The 22599-nt window shown below is 44.0% G+C and overlaps 1 protein-coding gene and 1 pseudogene across 4 annotated transcripts in view; both read left to right on the plus strand.

The window, feature by feature from the left end:
* PTPRA (protein tyrosine phosphatase receptor type A) overlaps positions 1–22599 on the plus strand; it is a 188100-nt gene that overhangs the window by 151301 nt on the left and 14200 nt on the right. For all 3 annotated transcript variants that reach the window (XM_082644656.1, XM_082644657.1, XM_082644658.1), the window contains 11 exons: positions 2616–2706; positions 4219–4295; positions 11750–11786; positions 15680–15777; positions 17090–17209; positions 18024–18190; positions 18694–18829; positions 19522–19671; positions 21054–21147; positions 21466–21542; positions 22023–22157. In XM_082644656.1, the coding sequence (XP_082500782.1) occupies positions 2616–2706; positions 4219–4295; positions 11750–11786; positions 15680–15777; positions 17090–17209; positions 18024–18190; positions 18694–18829; positions 19522–19671; positions 21054–21147; positions 21466–21542; positions 22023–22157 (1182 nt within the window). The remainder of the gene's footprint in view (positions 1–2615; positions 2707–4218; positions 4296–11749; positions 11787–15679; positions 15778–17089; positions 17210–18023; positions 18191–18693; positions 18830–19521; positions 19672–21053; positions 21148–21465; positions 21543–22022; positions 22158–22599) is intronic.
* Positions 8245–9328, plus strand: LOC309817440 (proline-rich protein 13-like; annotated as a pseudogene). The gene is made up of 2 exons: positions 8245–8256; positions 8440–9328. The product of its transcript is annotated as a proline-rich protein 13-like (transcript).

Here is a 22599-nt window from a genome sequence, read left to right on the forward strand (position 1 = left end):
GATTCCCCTTGTTTTCATCCTTGACCTAGGCCCTTTAATCTGATATTTTGCATCTAGTACAGTGTTCTCTAAAGCAAATCTTTTATTTTCTCTTGTCAGACAGTGACTCCTGTTTCTTCCTAACTTTCCTTTTAGGAGCCTCAGCCTACCTGGAGACCTAATTTTTCTTCATCATGACTGAGGGAGCTAGGGGTGCTGACAGGACTTTGAGATGTGGTCATTGTCATTACCCTAAGGACTGTTTTCAAGAATCTTGTTGTCACTACATCTGTTCTACATCATTTTAGACAAGGGATGTACAGGAAAAGTAATGCCTCAGGATTAGTCTTGAGGGCTTTTAAAAACTTGTGTCTCGTCCTGCCCTGCATCAAGGTGGAAATCAAGCCTATCTAGGTGAAGAGAAGGCAAACTGTGGTTGAACTGGGAAATTCCAATCTTCTGGTCCAGGAAACTCCTTTTTCCCCTTTATGTATTGACAGCAGTGGGTCTAAAGAAATTGGCTTTCTTAGTAAAATAACAGGCAGAACCTCCAGGGTTTTAACTCTGAAAAGAAAATCTCTTGAATAAGTGAAGGTAGATGGACTATGAGACCTTGACTCCGGTTATCTTGGGGTATTTCACTTTAATTTCTCCTACCACTATCTTGCTGGTTCCTAGGAAGTATATTTGCTCCTTCTTAAAACTCTTGTTTCTTTCTGGCAAGATTGGTTCCTTTTAGGCTGGCATTTCCTTTACTTAATCTTTTTATTATTTTTATCCAAGCTAGAAACCTGAGAGTCATCCTTTATTCCTGTCTCTTTCTCTCCCCAACTTTTGTTCATTCCATCTCTAAATCTAGTCATTCTGACTTCATAATATATCTCAAAGGCATCTATTTCCTTGTACCATCATCTTTCCACATTCTGTACTTGCCTTCCTCCCAGCCCATTTTCCATGTAGCAGCCAGAGTGATTCTTTAACAGGTAAAGTGGATTGCAGTTTATAAAAACCTTGAATGGTTTCCTCGTGCACTTAAAGTAAAATTTAAACTTCCTATTCAAGGACCTGTGTAGAAATACATGATCAGCCTTTTGTCAAAAAACTCATCTCCTCCCACTTGCTCTTGCCATCTCCACCAGCAACATTTTCTACATAACACCCTCACTGACACTTCATTTCCTCACACAAACCAAGCCTTCTGCCTCTGGGTCATCATACATGCTGTTCTTTGCCTGGAATACTCTTTTCCATACTCATCCTTCCTCATAGAGACCTGCCCTTAATCTGTATTGGGGTATTCCTTGGGCTTTCTGATACTTTCTCTAATAATCTGTTCTCTCATTGCATTTATCATGGTATGTAATTTTATATTTACTTGTTTTATTTATTTAATATCTGTCTTTCACCCACAAGTTTGCATTGTTCCTGAGAGCAAGAACTGTGCATATGATTTGATTCACCACTGTTTGCTCTGTACCTAACTCGGTACCTGATAGGTACACATTATATGTTTGTTGAAAGAATGAATGAAAAGTAATACATGAACCATAATTTACTTAACTGTTCTCCTACTGCTGAATACTAAGGTTGTTTTCAGTTTGGGGTCATTCTAAATAATGATGAAGTAAATAATTTGAACATAGAGATTTTTATTTATTTAGGCTAGGATCCAGATTTGCTAGGTCAAAGGGTATGAATATTTTTAAAGCTTTAAGACGTATTTCCAAATCACTTATCAGGAAGGTTGTCTAGGTTGTAATTTTAAACTATTTCTCTTTTTGCTTTCTTAGTTTTGAATATATAGAACACAGAAGAAAACAGTTCAGATAATAAAGTTTAGCTTCCTACTCTTATAAAACGAATTTATTGAATGCTTATTCTATGCCAAACATGAGATTATCTTATTTACTCCTTATGTAGCAGATATTATTGTCCCAATTTTGTGGGAAACTTTGGCCGATTTGCTCAAGTTCATACAATCCAGACTATCTCATGTCAAACCATTTATACTTATCCACATACCTCCTAGTGCTAGCTGATTTACATTTGCTCCAAAACTGCTGCAGATTCAGTGTTACCTCATCCAAGTCCTCTGCTTCCTAACTGCTGCATCCATGTGAATGCCCTCTCACCCACTCACCTGTTCTTGCTTCCTTACCACATGATGCTAGAGGCTGGGCTGCCATACCCCCTTGTCAGGCTCCTAACTCACCTGACCATCCAGACCCCTCCTGTGTGGTTTACTCTGAGATACATCTCAGCTTTGCATGGTGGTCAGCATGGGGATAAATGGCCCATCCTTTCAGTTATGTACCCAGTCCTATATACTGGGGTGGTCCATTTTGACCCAGCATTGTAACAAGCTCCTAACCACATAGTAATCATATAAAGAGCATGCTATGCTTATAGTAACAGGAAAGGCATTCTGCCCTCTGGGCATTCAAACTCTAAGGAGCTTAGAAGCTATTTAGAAGAGAGGTGCACTCTCTGTATTAGGTGCAAGTATTCACCTGGGCGTATCTTTTCCCCCCCAAGGAAAGGTAGAACTTGCTGCCAGGTCAGAGTGTGGTGCAGCAGTTTACATGTTTGGTGTTTATCCCTGTTAATAACTCCTGTAATTTCTCTTAACCTTTCAGGCTCTCCCTGCTTGTCCTATCCAGGCCACCTGTGAAGCTGCCTCCAAGGAGGAGAACAAGGAAAAAAATCGATATGTAAACATCTTGCCTTGTGAGTGTTTGTAGGGTTTCTTGAGATGTAACCTCAAACTACATCTGTAGCCAGATTTTCTGAGGATGGAAAGAATCTTGTGATTGATCATAGGAAGGCTGGTAATAAGAATAGAGTCAAACCTTTGGACTGAAAGAGCCTTTATGGCTCCCCAGGCAACCCCAGGTGCTCATAAAATCAGTAGGGGTGCTTGACCAGGATTTTTGTGGCAGGCCTGAAGTTTCTAGGAAGTTAAGGAGAGCAGTTTCACTAAGACCAGACAGCAAGTGCATGGTTGTTGTGGGGGGTTTTTGTTGCTCATTGCAAAGAAATTCCAATTCAGAGTTCTCTTCGTAAACTCCTTCCCAGAGTTAGCCATTGCTAATCAGTTTATATATAACCTAACAGACATTTTTCTAGGCTAGTGGTCTCCAGAATGGAATATGCATAATCCAGTGGGATGTGAGAGCAAAATGTTTGAACTTTGCTTTATTTATTTTATTTACTTATTTTTTTTTTTTTTTTATTTTTTTTGCGGTACACGGGCCTCTCACTGTTGTGGCCTCTCCCCTTGCGGAGCATAGGCTCCAGACGCGCAGGCTCAATGACCATGGCTCACGGGCCCAGCCGCTCCGCGGCATGTGGGATCTTCCCGGACCAGGGCACGAACCCATGTCCCCTGCATCGGCAGGCGGACTCTCAACCACTGTGCCACCAGGGAAGCCCTGCTTTATTTTTTATAATTGCTTTTTTTAAAAATTCACCCTTTAAATAATTCCTGGTGTAATTTTGGGTGCATAATATATTAAAGACCACTGTACTAGGCATTTACAGATACTTATGTCTTATTTGTGTATAAATGCATGTATATATATTATATATTTTTAGTATAACTGGTATGCTGTATACATTGCTCTGACTTTTTTCTTTTTTTTCCCAATATATATTGGAAAACAAGTCAAATGGAGAAAGATAAATACCATATGATTTCACTCATGTGGAATCTAAAAAAACAAAACAAAACAACAAAACAAAACAAACACAAACTCATAGATACAGAGAACAGATTATTGGTTACCAGAGGGGAAGGGGGTTGGAGGTGGGTGAAATGGATCGATGCGGGGGTCCTACTGTATGGTGATGGATGGTAGCTAGACTTGTGGTGATCGCTATAGTTATTACAGATGTTGAACTATAATGCTGTATACCTGAAACAACTATAATATAGACAAATGTAAAATAAAAACAAAACTAATATGTATTGGTAATTGTCAAGAAACAGAAGTGTTCACTTTCCTTTTTATCAACTGCTTACTATTCCCTATTATGGATATATCTTAATTTATTTAACTTAGTCCCCTAATGATGGTTGAGATGTGTCCGAATTTTTGCTGTTATAAATAGTGCTGCAGTGACAACTTTATACTTGTGTGTCTCTCTACACATAGTCATAGATGTCACAACTGGCCTGGTTGCCTTGGGACCCGTGAAAAATAAAATTGAATTTAATTGAAAAAAAAATTTTTTTTCTAGATGACCACTCTAGAGTCCATCTGACACCAGTTGAAGGAGTTCCAGATTCTGATTACATCAATGCTTCATTCATCAATGTAAGGAACTTGAGCTTTTCTCATTATTTCCTTGATTCCTTCTCAGCTGCATGTTAGGAGGAATATTTGTCATTTCAGTTTTTCCCAGAGGAGTCTGATTTTTTTAAAAGACCGAAAAAAATTTTTTAAAGATCAAACAGTTTAAAATGTATTCTTATGTTTACCTGTCATCATTCCCAAAATTTTCCCGTGCAGAAATCTGAACCTAAATGTATACTTTTCTGTAAGAGTCAGTGAATCCTTTATTGAGCGTATTCAGATAACTAAGAACAAAAGCACACCTTGTCCTCCAAACAGGACTAGAATATCTGACTCCGGGTAAGTCTGGTTAGTCATGTCTACTATGAATTGAGAGAAGAGCTGAAACTGAAAGGAGGTTTTTAGCGGTGATTTAGAGAATGTTTATAGAGATGGTGTGCGAGACTTGAGTATGTGTTATAGGCTGACGGGAGGGAACTAGTAAAGAGAGAGTTTGAAAGGAAGAGAGAGAGTAAGCAAGAGAGCTAGAAAGAGCAAGCCTTACTACTGAAGCATGAAGAGAATACTGATGGAATTTGTACACCCATGATCATAGCAGCATTAATCACAATAGCCAAAAGGTGGTAGCAACCCAGGTGTCCCATCAGTGGAAGAATGAATAGGTAAAATGTGGTATATACATGCAATGGAATATTATTTAGCCTTAAAAGGGGAAGAAATTCTGACACATGCTACAACATGGATGAATTTCGAAGACATTATGGTAAGTGAAATAAGCCAGTCACAAAACAATAAATATTGTATAATTCCACTTATATGAGGTACCTAAAGTAGTCAAATTCATTAAAACAGAAGGTAGAACGGTGGTTGCCAGGGGCTAGAGGGAGGGGGGAGAAGGGAATTATCATTTAATGGGTACAGAGTTTCAGCTGGGGAAGATGCAGAAGTTTTGGAGATGGATGGTGGTGATGGTTGCCCAAAAATGTGAATAAACTTAATGCCACAGACCTGTACACTTAAAAATGGCTGAAATGATCAGTTCTATGTTACGTATATTTTATCACAATTTTTTTTTTTTTTTTTTTGGCTGCGTCAGATCTTAGTTGCAGCATGTGAGAATCTTCATTGTGGTGCGAGGGCTTCTCTCTAGTTGTGGCACACAGGCTTCTCTCTAGTTGTGGCACGCAAGCTCCAGAGCACATGGGCTCTGTAGTTTGCAGCACACAGGCTCTCTAGTTGAGGTGTGCGGGATTAGTTGGCCCACAGCATGTGGGATCTTAGTTCCCCAACCAGGGATCAAACCCACGTCCCCTGCATTGGAAGACGAATTCTTAACCACTGGACCGCCAGGGAAGTCCCTTACCACAATTTTTTTTTAAAGAATTCTGATGGAGAGATTAGTGTTGAACATAAGAAAGGATGTTTTTTCCTCTGAGACTGATGGTAAAGGAGTATAGAATAGATAGAGGTGGTTTGTAGGTGTGAATAAATCAAGCCGAGGGAACTCATCTGTTTTTTCTAAGAAGTAAAGTCAAGGTTATCTGCTGAAAAGGGAGGATGGGACTGTGACATGAGAGTACTGAAGTCAGTAAGAAAGAATACTGAAAAGGGCATGAAAAAAGCATGTTTAGCTGCACCGAGGAACTACCTAAGATGGAAATCTTTGATATATAGGGGCCTCAGATGTGTGATTTTCTCCAGTTGTACCCTAGGATTGGTGATATGCAGAAAACATGTGGTACTCAGACAAAGGGGCTAGGGAAGTCAGTTGTTGCTTCAAGTAGTCAGCCGAGGGCTTCAGGTTCAGTAGAGAAAGGAAGAGATCAAGGACTAGGTCTCAAGAAATTGAAAGAGCAGTCTTGGGATAAGAAAAGGAGAAAGATGGAAGAACAAGAGGCTGTGGCTAAAAAATAGGCTATCAGATGGACTTCAGAAGTGGAGTAGTGCAGGCACCCTCACGAGTATGGATTTGCTGAAATTCCTATATATGTTTCTTAGTAATGGTCATATGTTTACAGTTAGAAGGAAAGGAACCCTGATAGAAATGATTGATGTAGTAGATAAGGAAAATGGAAAAAGGCTAGTAACCAGCTAAGAGTCCCAGGATTTAGATCAAAGATTATGATGAAGTGGTTGGGAGGAACAGGTTGAGTTTAACATTATATGGAAGAGTATAGCAATATCAGAATGTTTCCATCTGCAGTAACAGAATACTCAGCTAGAAATGGTCTACACAGGAACATTTACTTCTCATATAATCTGAAGGCAGGTGTTCTGGGGTGGGCTGAGTCTGTGACTCAGTGACATCCTTAAGAAACCAAGTGTTTCCATCTTTCTACTCATATCTTCTATTCATGGTCATGATAAGCAAGGCACTAGAAGGAAACAAGCCTTCTCCTTTGGCCATGCTTAGTTGGAGCTCACAGTAGGGCATCCTATAAAGCCTTGACGGTTATTGGAGGTTATTAATAGGTAATATGAAAGTTTAGATGAAGAGGGTTAAATTGGAGGTACTTATGAACTCAGTGAAAATAGAAAAGCTGGAAAAAGCTTATGGTTAACCATGAGTAAGAGTCAGGGATTAAAGAAGATTTAGGTTTATTAAATTCAATCAATATTTTTGATCACCTGCTGTGTGGTAAGCACTGGGGGTAGGCTCCAAGGTTACAGAGATAAGATACGTTCCCTAGTGTGATCTACCTACAGGTAGATCATAACCTTTAGTGTGCAACATGTGTGAAGAAGGTATTCCCAGATTCTTTGAGATTTAGAGAAAGAAACATTCAGCCAACCTGATGAGCCAGTAGAGCTGAATATTGAAGGGTAGGTCTGAATTCAAGAGAAGAAAGATGGGCAGAAACTTCAAAGCAAAAAGAGAAGTATGAGCAAAGTCAGAGATTGGAAACAGCAGTCTTAGTTATAAGATACAAGATGGGAAGTCATGGGAGATGAGGCTTGGGGGATTGGTAGGAACTCGATCTTAGAAGGCATTGAATGTCAAGTGTGTCTGTTGGGGTTCTTAGTTGCAGGTGACAAGAGTCCACTTTCTGTCTCTTCTTTTCAACAGGAAGGGGTTTATTATAAGATAGTGGGTGGCTTACAGAATCTGCGGGAGAGTCACCAGGAACAGAGCAGCCGTAGATGTACCCAGCTACCCCATATGACTCTCGTAGTGAAACCCCTGCAGAGGTGCTACAGAAGAACTCAATGCTTCCTCTGCCATGCTTGCCCAAAGACCAGGTCTTCCTAGCACAGTCACCATCTCACATTACTCACTTCTATCCCAAGTCTTATATGGGACTGCTAGGAAGAAACTGGTTCTTAGGCAGAACTGAACTGCAAGAGAGACTAGGGAATTTAGCTTTTAGTTTTTCAGCCTCTATAGAAAGAAAGTCAAGCTAGAAGTGGGTGGGACTGGATGCTGATTGAGTCACCTTATGGTATCTACAAATTTTCAGTACAGCTTAGAGTTTTTGTTTTTGTTTTTTATTTATTTTTGGCTGCGTTGGGTCTTCGTTGCTGCACGCGGACTTTCTCTAGTTGTGGCAAGCAGGGGCTACTCTTTGTTGTGATGCGTGGGCTTCTCATTGCGATGGCTTCTCTTGTTGCGGAGCACAGGCTCTAGGCACACAGGCTTCAGCAGTTGTGGCACACAGGCTCAGCAGCTGTGGCTTGTGGGCTCTAGAGCGCAGGCTCAGTAGTTGTGGCGCACAGGTTTAGTTGCTCCGCAGCATGTGGGATCTTCCCAGACCAGGGCTTGAACCCGTGGTCCCCTGCATTGGCAGGCAGGTTCTTAACCACTGCGCCACCAGGGAAGTCCCCAGCTAAGAGTTTTGATTTCTAGGCAATGGGATAACATTGAAAGGTGTTAAAGATAAGGAGCGATATGGCCACATTTGTATATTGATCACTCAGGTTACCGTGTGCAACATGGATTTAGGAAGGGCTGATTGAGGGCTGTTACAGTAGCATGCTACAGATGGTGAGGGTAGAAGGGTTGGAGAAGAAACATCAAAGTAAAAACCACTTTGGAGGTAGAATTTAGCAGGATATGGTGATTGACTAATATATGAGAGAGTATAGGGTGATACTCTGTAGAGTGTATTTAGGGTGGAGTTTCCTTCTTTCTCCATTTCTGGGCTGGAGGAAATACCCGAACATGTAGAAACCCAGTGCTGGGCAACCAGGGCCGTATCCACGGCCCCCTAACTTCGGGTACCCTGGAGGTTGCAATCCTGCTTATCCACCACCTGCCAACCCGACCTTTCCTCCAGGCCCCTTTCCCACTCCCCCAGGAGCACCCCAGGGGAATCCAGCTTTTCCCCCTGGTGGGCCTTGTCATCCTGTGCCACAACTAGGGTATCCAGGATGCCAACCCTCAGGTCCCTACCCCCCTACATATCCACCACCTGAGCCTGGCATTGGCTCCTGGCATGGTAGGACCAGGAATGGTGATGGACAAGAAGATGCAGAAGAAAATGAAGAACGCTCATAAAAAGAAGCAGAAACACCACAAGCATGGCAAGCATTCCTCCTCTTCCTCCTCTTTCAGCAGTGACTCTGACTGAATACAGGGCCTGGACCCTTTCCTCCAGTCTCTCCAGTTCTTCTCTCCCATCAAGCTTTAGATGCCATCTTGTACTGGGGAAAATTAGCCCTTGTGTCCCTCCCCACCTCACCTCCACAATCTGAGCCTCACTCTGCTATTCAACCCTAACTGACGAGGGAAAATGGGAGAAGAATTGCCATGGGCTAGCAAAGGCCATCTTTGCACTGCTTTGATAGAACTTTTAGCTGATGAGTTTTGCATGAGATCTATTTTTTGAAGATGGTGAGATTTGAGCTAAATGCTGAACACATGATTTTTTTTATACACATTGTGTAAATGTGTAAAATGTGATTTTTTACATTCTTTTGTAATACTTATGCTTGGGGAGATGCTGTGGAAATTTAATTATGGGGAAAAAAACAACCTATACCTTTCTTGTTTAAAAAAAAAAAAAGAGTATAGGGTGATCCACGTGAATGTATCCAGCATAGTTGGGCATCATTAATCTGAGCTCAGGGGAGAGATTCCAAAGCCATGGCCTTTGAAGTCATTAGAGAAGAGTGGGCCCTGGAGCCCACAAACCTCTGCCAAGGCACACTGGGCAAGAGGTGCTTATTAGTGAGACAGAAGGAGACCAGGAGAGAAGAGCATCTCAGAGGGCAAAGAGTAAAGCATGGAGAAGTGTTAGGTGGTCAGCAGGGTTGAGTGCAGATGAGAGATCCAGTGGGAAAGAGGGAGCAGATGTCCATAGGACTTGGAGTATAGGGGCAGGCAATAACCTTTGCTGAAACAAATTGTGGCCATTTGTTGTGGACTGCCAGTTACACTTACGAAACCCTTTTTTCCTCCCAACATGATTGAGGTACTGTTTATATAACAGAAATTCAAACATTTAAAATGTAGAATTCAGTGATTTTTAGTAAGTTTACCAAGTTATGCCATCATGACTATAATTGTTTTAGAACTTTGTTAGTGGCTTTATTGATGCAATTCACATACCATAATTTTCACCCACTTAAAATTTACAATTCAGTGGTTTTCAGTATATTCACAGATACGTGCAACTATGACCAATTTTAGAACATTTTCATCACCTCAAAAGAGAAACGCTGTACCTTTTAGCTATTGCCTCTTAGTTTTAGAACTTTCTGCTCACCCCAGAAAGAACCTTCTTGTCCATATACAGTTACTCCCCATTCCCACCCCCTGGCAATCATTTACCAAGCCCTTTTTGCACACAGAACCAAGATCACACATGTATCTTGAAGAGAGGTGGTGTCAGGCACCACAGAGTGGTGGCAGCAGGCAGGGGGGATGGGTTCTGTGGTTTGGAGAATACAAAGGTCTGAAAGTGAACCTGACATTGGTAACAGGAGAAGATGAAATAGACAGTACAGATGGCAACTGGGCTTCCCTCCTGGAGTCTTAGGAGGACCAGCTTCCTCTCTCACCTTCAGGTGTGTAAGAGTATAGGGGGTCTTTAGAAGTGTTTTGTTTTTGTTTTTAAACTGGTAGGAATGTAGGTGCCACCTAGAGCCAACTTGGCATTTGACTTTCAGAATCCAAAGATGTCTCAGGAACCAGGGAGCCACATTTCATCTTTCCCTGGAACATAACACAAGGAAGATCAGTAGTTTTGCCTCATTCTAGTTATTCCTTATTGGTTGAGCAATGTCAGCATATCATTATGTAGGTATGTTTTCATGGGGGGTATATAACACACTCCTGGTAAAGATGGAGCGGGAAGCACTTTGGGGCTGGGCCCTCCAGCAGTGCTTTTAAGCTATTCATGACCCACATGCTCCAGTGAGAACTTGGCAGCAACTTCTCCTGGAGCAAGGATATTATACGGCTTAACATACTCTAAGAGCTTCTCAGTTTTAGTTACAAGTTTAGTGCTATAAGCAGAATGCAGCATCCTGAATTAAGGCTTTGTCAGCTTCCATCTTCTCATGGTTAAAAACTTTTGGAGAATTCCTCTTAATAAAAATTTTAACAAGCTGCTTATTGTTAACTCTAAACATGTCCATATTGAGGCCTAAAGCTTTCTCCATTGCTGGGAAGCAACCCTGCCCTGCCCTTGTTTGAGCTGGAATAGGAAGCTGCTTCTTAGACTCGGCCCCCTCCTTTATTCTGCCACTGCCTTGCAGACTAGTATTTCACATCATCACCTTGGTATGGTATCCCATCCATGAAGTTGCCTCCCTCATTGCCCATCTTAGTGCTGTCTGAGAGAGGCAGAAGGTGATTTACAATCCTTAAATCAAATGATTTTTCACTTACCTGGGACGTCTCAAGTGAACACTATATTTAAACAATGAGGTTGAAAAGATGTATGACTAAACAGTAAAGAAAGTTACTGCCAGTGTCAGTTTTTCAGAGGCTCCTTATCTATTAAGTGACGTCCCCAGGCTCCTTGGCTTCTTTGTCTCCCACTTCCTGTAACGGAGAACCCTTTTGTCAAACACTGGGAGCTGTTACACCATACCCATGGGCTATTCCCCGAAAACTTTTGCACCTGGGTACAGCATCAGCAAGAATATAACCCTTTTTCCTTCCTCGTGTGGGCCCAGCCTCACATGCTTCTGACTTGGAGGGTTTCTACCCATTAACACCAAGACCCAGATTGTCAGCAGCCAAGAGAGCATCAGAACAGGGTCTAGCCTAGGAGTTGTTACTTGGATGTTCTTATACTAATGTTTGTTAATAATTCACTTCAAGAAGACTGCCTAGACCATGTAATCTTTGCTTCCTGCTATCCAAAGCTAATCCCATTAAAATTTCTAGAATGGAAATCCTTGTTAATTGCCTGGACCTTTTCACAAGGAAGGCTTTGTAAACGGTCGGGAGTCTGGAGAATTTCATTCCTGTCCATTGTTGGGTTTTCACTTTCTGTTTCTCTACTCCTCTCCCACCCCACCCCCAGGGCTACCAAGAAAAGAACAAATTCATTGCTGCACAAGGTAAAGTAAGATAATTTTTCACTCTTGGGCTTAACCATGAATGGATTTGGGATTTTTCTTCCAAATGCTAATAGATTACTCAGAATATATTAGCTTTTATGTAATTATTACCACCTGAAAGAAATATAATCTGCCTTGCAGGTTTATAACTAAGGGCCTTCATCTTGATGACTTAGTGTCCAGGGATCCTTTGAAAGAAATTCTTTTATATATGTGCATAAAAAATACTGGAGAAGGCTATACACACACATACAACACAGTCTAATAAGGCTCTTTGTCTTGGGGTCATTTGGGAACCTTAAGTTCAAACCAGGCTGCTTAGAATTTGAATTTGGATTTAGTCTCCAAAGAGGATTGGCCACCTCACTTGGTCCAGGCTGACTCATCTCCTCCTCCCACTCATGGGCCTGAACTCCACTATTATTCACAGATAAGTGGTCTAAGAACCCTCAGAGCAGGGACTCAATGCCATGGTCCTGTACATGCTCTGCACACGTTTCCATAGCCTGAAGTTCCAACAAGTGTCCTCACCTTTGGGATCCTAGCAAAAAAAAATCTTGATGTTTGCAGCACTAAAAAGTAATTGATGTTATTATGGTCCATCCAAGCCCATTTATTTAATCACTCAACAAATATTTATTGACCATTTATTAATATTATGTGCCAGGCACTGGCCTAGGTGATGGGGATATGTAGGGGAATAAAACAGAATATGGTCTCTGCGTTTTTGGAGCCTTTAGTTGGTAGAGGATAATTTATAGCAAAATAAACAGAAACTTTGGTAAGTGACTATCCTGTTCAATACGGTAGCCACTAACCACATGTGGCTATTTAAAATAAAATTTGGGGGAGCTCCCTGGTGGTCCAGTGGTTAGGACTCTGTGCTTTCACTGCTGAGGGCACGGGCTCAATCCCTGGGTGTGGAACTAAGATCCCGCAAGCCATGTGGCGAGGCCAAAAAATAATAAAATAAAATAAAATTCTAAATTCAATTCTTCAGTCACACTAGTCACATTTTAAGGCTCAATAGCTACATGTGGCTAGAGGCTGCCATATTAGTGCAGATACGAAACATTTCCATCATCACAGAAAGTTCTGTTGGACAGTACTGTGATCGTGATAAAATAGGGATAGAGGTAAAATGAGGCAGAGGTGGTCAGAAGTCTTAGATCCTCCTTGCCCTTGCAGTCTCCCACCAGGACCTGGCCCTTGCCTAACTGGACGCCACTTTCCCTCCCTCTGTAGCCATCTGTCAATTCAGGTCCACCCTCCAAGGCCCACCTCAGCTACCACCTACTCAGTGATGATTTTGGCACTAACAACCACATATAACCTCATCCTCTCTTTGTTTGTCATGGGGCCTTGTTGACGCTAAAATAGTTCTTAAATTAAGTTCACCTTTGATTTCCCCATTAGCCTTTTCTCAGACTCCCTCCCTCTTGAACTTCTCCACAGTACTTCACACTCCTTGAAACCCTCCTGTTATTTCCTGCCATTCAGTTCTCTTGATTTTTCTCACTTTTCTAAATATTGTTTCTCTACATCTTATTCTTCTTTCTGCCCCTTAGGTATAGTTTCTCTTCAATACTGTGGATGACTACTTCCCTTGAAACTCCATTCTTGCTTTTCATGGCACATTTCTGTCCATTCTTCTGCCTCCAGGGCTTTTGTTCTGTCTGAACTTGAATAATGCTTGAAGATCCCCAGCATTCTGTGTTTGACTCCTTCTTTACTCCTCGCCCTCTGTATCTTTGAGAGACCTCATCTAACACCCACCCCTGTTTGACTGGCTGCTGCCTCTCTTGAGCTCCAGAGCCACATTTTTCTATACTCTTCCGCTTGAATACCCCCACAGACTCTAGATTCAACATCAGAAACTGAAACGTAACTCTTCCTCAGCCCCAAAGCTGCTTTTTCTCCTCTGTTCTTTAGAGACTGGAATGTAATCTATATTCATTGTGACTGGAATGTAATCTGCCTAATCAACCAAACCAGATTTGGGATCATTCAGATCTCTGACCTGTCCCTTGCTTTACATATGACTAGTCCTCTTGCTTCTCTCTCCAAAATCTGCCTTCTCTGACACACTTCCTTACTCTCATCTCTTCTGCAAGCTCTGTTGCAGCAGCCTACTGATTGATCTCTCTGGGCCCTAGCTTTGCTCCTTGCACTCCTTCCACCAGAATGACCTTTCTTAATGCAAAATTTTTGTCAGACTCTCATGAAAATCCTAGAATGATCTTTCATTATCTGTAAAACAAGCCTTCCTTAGCCTGGCCTTCATCCCTTTAGATCCTGGTACCTCACCTATCTTTCTAGCTTCATCTTCTACCTTCTGCACACCCTACACAGTGACCTCACTGAACTCCTTACAGTCCCTGGATGTCTCATGCTCTTACTTGCTGCTAGCCCCCTGCACCTCTGCCTGGAGTACCTCTTCTCCCTATGCCTCCTTTCTAGACTCCCATCTACTTTATCTGTCCTAACATATGGCTCAAATGTCATCTCCTCCCGGAGATTTTTCCTGACCTTGCCAGGCAGTGAAACAATTCCCCCTCTGTACATCTTTTCAGTATGTGTCCACTTCTGTCATTATTTGTTTTTCTTTTTAATATTTTCTTTTTACCAAAGGGAATACAAATTTTAAGAAAGTCAAAAGGTATTACAAGGTCTATAAAAATAAAGTTCTCCCCCCTTTCATCTACACTTTTTTAGTCTAAAGCAACCATTTTTATCTGTTGACTTTTTCTTATTATAGATAACTTATTTAATCCTTTTACAAGCTACCTCACACTCAGACAGACATGTCCCTTTTCCCCATTCTCCCAGTGGAGTTAAATCACAATTTGTGGTGAAGATAATACTTGTTATTTACATTCTTATTACTATGCCAATATTATTCACAGCTAAAGCACATAATATTATATGATTTTTATTTTTTTATTTATTTATTTATTTTTTGCTTTATAACAAATTTAATCAGTTATACATATACATATGTTCCCATATCCCCTCCCTTTTGCGTCTCCCTCCCACCCTCCCTATCCCACCCCTCCAGGTGGTCACAAAGCACCGAGCTTATATGATTTTTTTGGTACAGTTTTTGGTTTCCCTCTTTCCCAAGAGTTAATAATTGCCTTTTTTCCTTACTCACTTAGTTTTTTATATACCTAGCACTGATTTTTTTTTCTTAAACTCTTTGCTAGAAGTGTATATTTCCTCTCGGTACCCTCAGATACATGAGGTTTAATTATTTTAGTTTAATTTTTTATCTTGGGGTCCTTCTAGAACCTTCTTCCTTCAGTTCCATTCTGGATCGATCTAGCCTCTGGCAGAGTAATTATCCTGAGCCTTCCCTTTACCAACACCCTGGGAATTCTGTTAGTCTCTCTCCTGTGTTAGATCCCACTTTTTTCTTTGTGCCCTTCTAGTGACTTTCTGGAAAAGGCTGTGTGGGAGGTAAATTTTAAATTTCAGCCTAAGCAATTTACCCAACCTCTCTGACTAATGACACCCACCTCAGAGCATGGTAAGAAGGAGTAAATGAGATATAAAGCACATAGCTCACTATCTCGCCCATAACATAGGTATTCTGTAGGGGTCATGATTTCTAATCCTCAACTGTAGTATCCTTGGGAATCATTGTTCATGTTCTCTTTTTATTTTAAGAACCTCACATCCCCACTTCACTCCCTAGTGAAGTGCCTGGCACATACATGGTGGATACACAGGAAATGTTCAGTTAGTAGGTAGGTGGATGGGTAGATGGATGATATATTTAGCTGGGGGCATGTGGGCACAGGCTTCCAAAAGTCAGGAATGAATGTTCCCAGTTTCCCAGCATCTTTCTTCCTCTTGGTGTGTGTTCTCATCTTTGCTGTTGGCTACTATAGGACCAAAAGAAGAAACGGTGAATGATTTCTGGAGGATGATCTGGGAACAAAACACAGCCACCATCGTCATGGTGACCAATCTGAAGGAGAGAAAGGAGGTGAGTGGAGAAATTGATAGAATTGCCCCTGATACAGGCATGACCAACAGAGGGACTGCATTGCTGGAGTTCTGTGTTTGAGCCTAGGCTCTCCACCCTTTGTGGCTTCTGTGCCTGTCATTCATCCAGACAGAACCCAGGCCAATGTGCCTACTACACTTCCCTGTGGCCTGGAAGCCTTTGATGAACTCAGAGGTATACCTAGGGCACACCCTGTGTCTGGTGACCAAACAGCTCACCTAGATCCAAAACATCCTGGAAGAAAGACTTGGGCCATTAGACAAGGAAAAGCCACAGTGGGGCTTTTCTCCCCTGGCTTCTCTAGTCCCTCACTCCCCTGGGTTTTCTGTTTTTGTTTTTGTTTTGTTCCTCCTCCTGAGATAGCAGAGGGAGCTGTATGAACTGAGACCCTGCAGGGCACAAGGAAATGTGAGCCCCTGAACTGATCCTTCAGGCAGCCTTCTGACTGGTTCTTTTCTTTCTGTGGCTACCAAGTCCATATGCCTGGTCAGCTCCATCACTGGGCCACAGCCAACACCAAGTCCTGAGTCCTGGATCAGGCCCCAGAGAGGAATCCCGATTCGTGACAGTCTCTCTCCAGGATGGCCCTAGAGTCAACCTGATACCCACACTGGGCTGTTGGATGTATTGATTGGCTTTGGAGGGATAGCTTTAGGGCTGGGCTTTAGGTTCATTTTCTCCAACCCTACCTCTGGCTCTTGGGAGCTGTCCAAGGCCTAGTCAACCAGAGAAGGCCTTGGGCCTCTCGTGGCAGGTTTACAGTCTGCATCAATCCACCCTGGTGACTCCCTCATAGCAGGTTGCTCTTTCCAGGGGATCAGACAGACTTGCCCCTAGAGCATGACCTAGGATATTGTGGAAGTACAGATTTTGTAGGTAAAATGACTTCCGATTTACCCTGAACTGAGAGACTAGAGGTGGGAAAGAGTGAGAAGTATAGGGCTGGGGCTCTGCATAAGTTAAGAGATTGTGCTAAACAGGATGGAAGCTGAGGAACTTAAAAAAAGAACAGTTAGGGAGTTCCCTGGTGGCCTAGTGGTTAGGATTCTGGGCACTGCTGTGGCCTGGGTTCAATCTCTGGTCAGGGAGCTGAGATCCTGCAAGCCGCATGGTGTGGCAAAAAAAAAGGAACAGTTAAATAGGTCTGTAGCTGACTGAGGTGAGAGAAGAGGCCATAGGGCTTTCTGAGGATTTTAGTCTGGGCTTTTGTGGTCCTTTTCTTCAGGGCCTTTTGCACCTGCTGGGGGCAGGAGGTCTGAGGTCAGGGGGGTGCATGTCTGTTTCTTTCCAGTGTAAGTGCGCCCAGTACTGGCCAGACCAAGGCTGCTGGACCTATGGGAATATCCGTGTGTCAGTAGAGGATGTGACCGTACTGGTGGACTATACAGTGCGGAAGTTCTGCATTCAACAGGTACTGTCTCCTACCTCCTTTCTTGGTTCTCATTTAGAATCTGCTGACCATTAAGAGGGCAGAACAGGCTGGGTCATCCCCATCTTACTCAGGGTGGTCAGGAATTGCTGAGTGTGCAAAATGTTCGAACTCTGAAATCAGAGTTCTGGGCTCCGAGGGGATTTTTCTTTCTTTTTTTTTTTTTTTTTTTTTCTTGTTTTTTTCTTTTGGTCAAAGCTAAGGGGGGAACATTTTCATGACTTTTCATGGCTGGGAGAAAAAGTACTACTGAGATGGAGTTTGGTCATCTTAGGTATGAACCAAGTGCATCAGGAGGTATTGCACCAGTATCTTCTGGTACTTGACTTACCTCTCCTCCTTTCTTACCCCAAAGGCTCCTGACATCAAGGATGTGGTGGGCCCTGCTCCTGACCCTCCAGGGCGACCCTGGAGGCTTGAGCAAAGGTTGCCTTCAGCTGAGGGCACTGTCGTGCTCTGAAAAGAGGGCTTACCACGAGTCAGGAGACCTGCATTTTAGTTCTGACCTTGCCTTTTACTAATCCTGGGACCTAGACCAGGTCATTTAACTTTTCTGAGTTTCACATTTCACATCTGTAGGCTGTGAATAATAGTAACAGCCTGCCTACCCCATGGGGTTTCTGGGAAGGTTCTCTGTCCATGGTTAAAACTTTCTTGGGAAGTTTAATCCTCTCACTTTCCCATTGTCAGTGATAGCCACAGCTGGCCCTGGCCCCTAAGCCTCACCCTCCTTCCCCTGGTGCTGCCCTACCCCAGGGTATCAGGGCCAACACACAGGGATCTCTTCACTTCACAGGTGGGCGACGTGACCAACAGAAAGCCACAGCGCCTCATCACTCAGTTCCACTTTACCAGCTGGCCAGACTTTGGGGTGCCTTTCACCCCGATTGGTATGCTCAAGTTCCTCAAGAAGGTGAAGGCCTGTAACCCGCAGTATGCAGGGGCCATTGTGGTACACTGCAGGTCAGTGTGGCCTGACCCTTGGCTCCCCACTCATGTCACATTCTGCTCCCATGCTGAGAGCAGGGAAGGCACAGGGGCCCTGGCTGAGGAGGCTGGCACAGAGCGGATGAGCTCTTGGGGCGCCAGGGCAGCATCCAGAGAGACTCCTCAAGAAAACTAGGTGCTGGGTGGAAAGCACTTGAGGAAAGAGGGAAGGGCAATCCTCCAAGATTGGGGGTGGGGTGACCACTGCTATGAAGCCAAGAAGCTAAGTTGAGTGCTGCCTTGTGTACTGGGAATCTTCAGACCATTCTAAGTGTCAAGGTTCTCTGGTCCTGATAACTAGAGGTAGGGAGTTCAGGGTACAGTGGAGTTGTTGGCTCCGTGAGAGTCCCAGCTCTATCCCATACAGAATTAGAATTTAAAGCCTTGAAGAAAGAGCCCTACCCTGTGCTGCCCCCTCCCTGGGTGTTCCCACAAGACATGCTAGCCATCCCAGTAATATTCCTGCTCTCTGGCTACAGTGCGGGTGTAGGGCGTACAGGAACCTTTGTCGTCATTGATGCCATGCTGGACATGATGCATACAGAGCGGAAGGTGGACGTTTATGGCTTTGTAAGCCGGATCCGGGCACAGCGCTGCCAGATGGTGCAAACAGACGTGAGTGGTTTGTGGGTAGGGGGCATTCCAGGACCAAAACATTTACCTGCCTCATGGATTACTCAGTCTCCCAGGTTATTGTAAATGATCATCATACAGTGTGATGAAGGGCCCTTATAAATTATGTATTAAAAGAACTATGGAGCACAGAGGAGGCTGTGCCTAGGGGAATCTGGAAGGTGAGGCAGATGTCATTTGCACTAGACTCTAAGGATATGGAACAGATCCTGAGGGAAGTAGGTATGTGGGCAGCCAAGGGAGCCATTGCCACAGAGTTGTGATGCAGCTTAGCCAGGTCCAGGAGCAGCAGTGAGATCAGCTCTGTGGTTAGGGCATGGAGTTCAAAGGGCACAGCACTGGGAGGGGAGGGGGGCTGGCACAGGTTTTGTGTGTCACCAGAATTTGACAACCCCTCAGTCTATCCAGTCTGTGCTCTCTGAATGAGCAGGAGTTGGAGTTGTCCTTCTCTCCAGGAGGGTACCAGAACAGGACCCTCCTTCCCAAGTTTAAGCACCCCCAGAGGGACTCATGCCTTTCGAGTCCTGCCTCCCTGAATTGGGACAAGAGTGAATCATTTTATTTCTGCTAGGATTGAAGAAGTGGACTGAAGTGAAATGGGAGTGGGAGGGAGTGCTCTGGCACCACCAGGACCATGTGTGTAACTGGGAACTCGGGCATCATCTGCATTTCAGATGCAGTACGTCTTCATATACCAAGCCCTTCTGGAGCATTATCTCTATGGAGATACAGAACTGGAAGTCACCTCTCTAGAAACACATCTGCAGAAAATTTACAACAAAATCCCAGGGTCCAGCAACAATGGATTAGAGGAGGAGTTTAAGGTAAGTTGGAGCTGAGCTTTTTCAGGATGAAGGATATATTTGACCTACAGAATACAGGATGCTTGACTCCTTGCGGATTTACCAACAAATGGTGAATCCCCTTGCAAAGCATGTGGGTAGTTAAGGAGGTGGGTCTCTGGCCCTTTACTCATAGCCTAGTCATTCTCAACCCATCCTGCATGTTAGTCACTTGGGTTGTGTTTAGGGGAAAAAAAACAAAAACAGGCAGTGGTATTTTTTTTAAGTCCCCCAGCTCCCTCTCCCAGGTAATTATAATGTACAGCAAGAGCAAACATTCTCTGCAAAGTAAATATTTTTGGCTTTGCATGCCATACGGTCTCTTTTTTTTTTTTTTTTTTTTTGCGGTATGCGGGCCTCTCACTGTTGTGGCCTCTCCCGTTGCGGAGCACAGGCTCCGGATGCGCAGGCCCAGCGGCCATGGCTCACGGGCCCAGCCGTTCCGCGGCATATGGGATCCTCCCAGACCGGGGCACGAACCCGTATCCCCTGCATCGGCAGGCGGACTCTCAACCACTGCGCCACCAGGGAGGCCCCCATACGGTCTCTTATTTGCAACTACTTAGCGCTGCTGTTATAGCACAAAAGCAGCCATAAACACCACGTAAACAAATGAGCATGGCAGTGTTTCCGTAAAACCTCCTTTGCAATCAGCAGACCAGACTGGCTCGTGGACCATAGATTGCTGACCCCTGCTGTATGCCATTAGACAGTGGTTCTCAACTCACCTAAGGGACATGTCACACTCTCATCAATAAAAGTGCTCCCAGAAGCAAGAGATTCTGGATTGGGATGGGGAAGACCAACTGCCTTAAAGCACTCCTGAAACTATAATGTACACATGAATTACCTTGGGATCCTATTATGATGCAGGTTCTGTTTCAGCTGGTCTGAGTTGGGGCCTGAGATTCTGCATATATAACAAGATGAGGCTGATGCTGGTTTATGGGCTACACTTTGAGTAGCAAAAATCAAGAAGGAACCTTGGAGTAAGGAGAAGGGAGGATATATATTTGAATAAGTTCTTCTAAAGAATCTAAGACAGCCTCTGGGAGTAGAAAAGCAGGGAGAGAGGGAGGAAGGGCACACTGTCTCCTATAAAACTAGGTTACTTGTTCCAGGATCATAAAATTTCAGTCTAAAGGAATCACAGGAACCGGGAAAACAGTGTTTCCCAAACACTCTTGGCTTATTAAAGACAGAAAAACAGTGTTCTGATAAGAACATGTGGAAATGATGGAGGTCAGGGCTCTGCTGAAAAGAGCAGTATGCCAGTGTGCCCTGGATGCAAGTCCAGTGACAGACAATCTTGTCAAGTCCAGTTACTGAGATCAGTAATGTTTCCCCTCCCCTTCCCAATTCAGAAATTAACATCAATCAAAATCCAGAATGACAAGATGCGGACCGGAAACCTTCCAGCCAACATGAAGAAGAACCGGGTTTTACAGATCATTCCATGTAAGAGCCCTCTCCCCACCCAAAGCCTTAATGCCCCATCCCCCTTTCCCTTCACCCTTTGGACTTCTTGGGTACTAGTTAATGATCAGCCTGGAGACAAGAATTACGGCATTGTCTCTTATTGTTCCCAGTTCTTCAGTGGCTACTGGAAAGAGCATGAAGCCCAAAGGTTTTCTGCCTCCTGGGCTAGGAACAGGCATGTTGTTGCCCAGCTGGAATTATATCTTCTCAGAGCTGAGGTCGGGGGGGATAGATGGAAAGAGAGGGAGAAGAGGACAGGTGATGCTGGGGAGCCACAGGCTGCTGTCCTTCTTGCAGATGAATTCAACAGAGTGATCATTCCAGTTAAGAGGGGTGAGGAGAACACAGACTACGTGAACGCATCCTTCATTGATGTAAGTGGTAGCTGTGTCCCCGGAGCTCCCAACACTCCCTGGAGATTCAGCTGGGCCTTGCAGTGCTCCCCTCCCAATGCTTGGAAGGGTGGTCTTTGAGTCAGTCATCAAATAAATACAGAACTGATACCCTTCCTGTGCACTAGGTCTCTCAGGGCCCCTACGAGCAGAAAGTGAGGGAACAGAAGGCAAACACCAGTTTGGAAGGAAAAGTTCACAGCACAGACCAAAGGCTAAAAACACCAACCTCTGGTCCTTCCCATTCCTGCTGTCTCCATCCTAGCCCCAGCGCCCCCTTCCCTCATCTTCTTACAAAGAGACCAGCATGCCAGCCAGGGTTTGGTCCATGGCCAAAGGGGAGCTCTGCCTGGGATGTGTTTGTCTCCAGGCAGCCCCTATCCCATCCCAGTGGCCTGTCTTCTCCACTAGCCCCTCCCTGATCAAACCATCTCACTCCTGCCATTGACCTGGACTGTATAGGGCTACCGGCAGAAGGACTCCTACATCGCCAGCCAGGGCCCTCTTCTCCACACAATTGAGGACTTCTGGCGAATGATCTGGGAGTGGAAATCCTGCTCTATCGTGATGCTAACAGAACTGGAGGAGAGAGGCCAGGTGAGCTCAAAAAGGTCCTGAGCTGTAGGAGACAAGAGACACATGAAAAAAAGTGGGGGTGGGAGGGTGGTGCTAAGAGGGTATTTGGACTTTTTCTTTGACTTAAACTAATCAAAGAGCCATTGCCCAGCTGCTTGGTATCTGAATAGTCAGCTTCTCTCAGGACTGGTCTGAGCCTCCATTCGGTTCCCAGACAGTTCACACCCTCTCATTTCTCTCCTGAATACGGTCTCCCCAAGCCTACCTTTGTGCACACCCTCTGCACCCCACCTCCACGGGCAGGGCAGAATTAGTGAGAGGAGGGATACAGAGCCAGACTGAGGCTCTGATGTGGAGCTTGTGTGAGTGTCTCTAAGGAGAGAGTACCTTCCAAGCCAGAGAAATTAACTAGAAGACTGGTGGGAAGATGGGTCACTTCTTTGCTGACTACACAAAAGAAAAC

This window comes from Mesoplodon mirus, assembly GCF_964341445.2.
Source record: "Mesoplodon mirus genome assembly, chromosome: 15".
NCBI lineage: Eukaryota > Metazoa > Chordata > Mammalia > Artiodactyla > Ziphiidae > Mesoplodon > Mesoplodon mirus.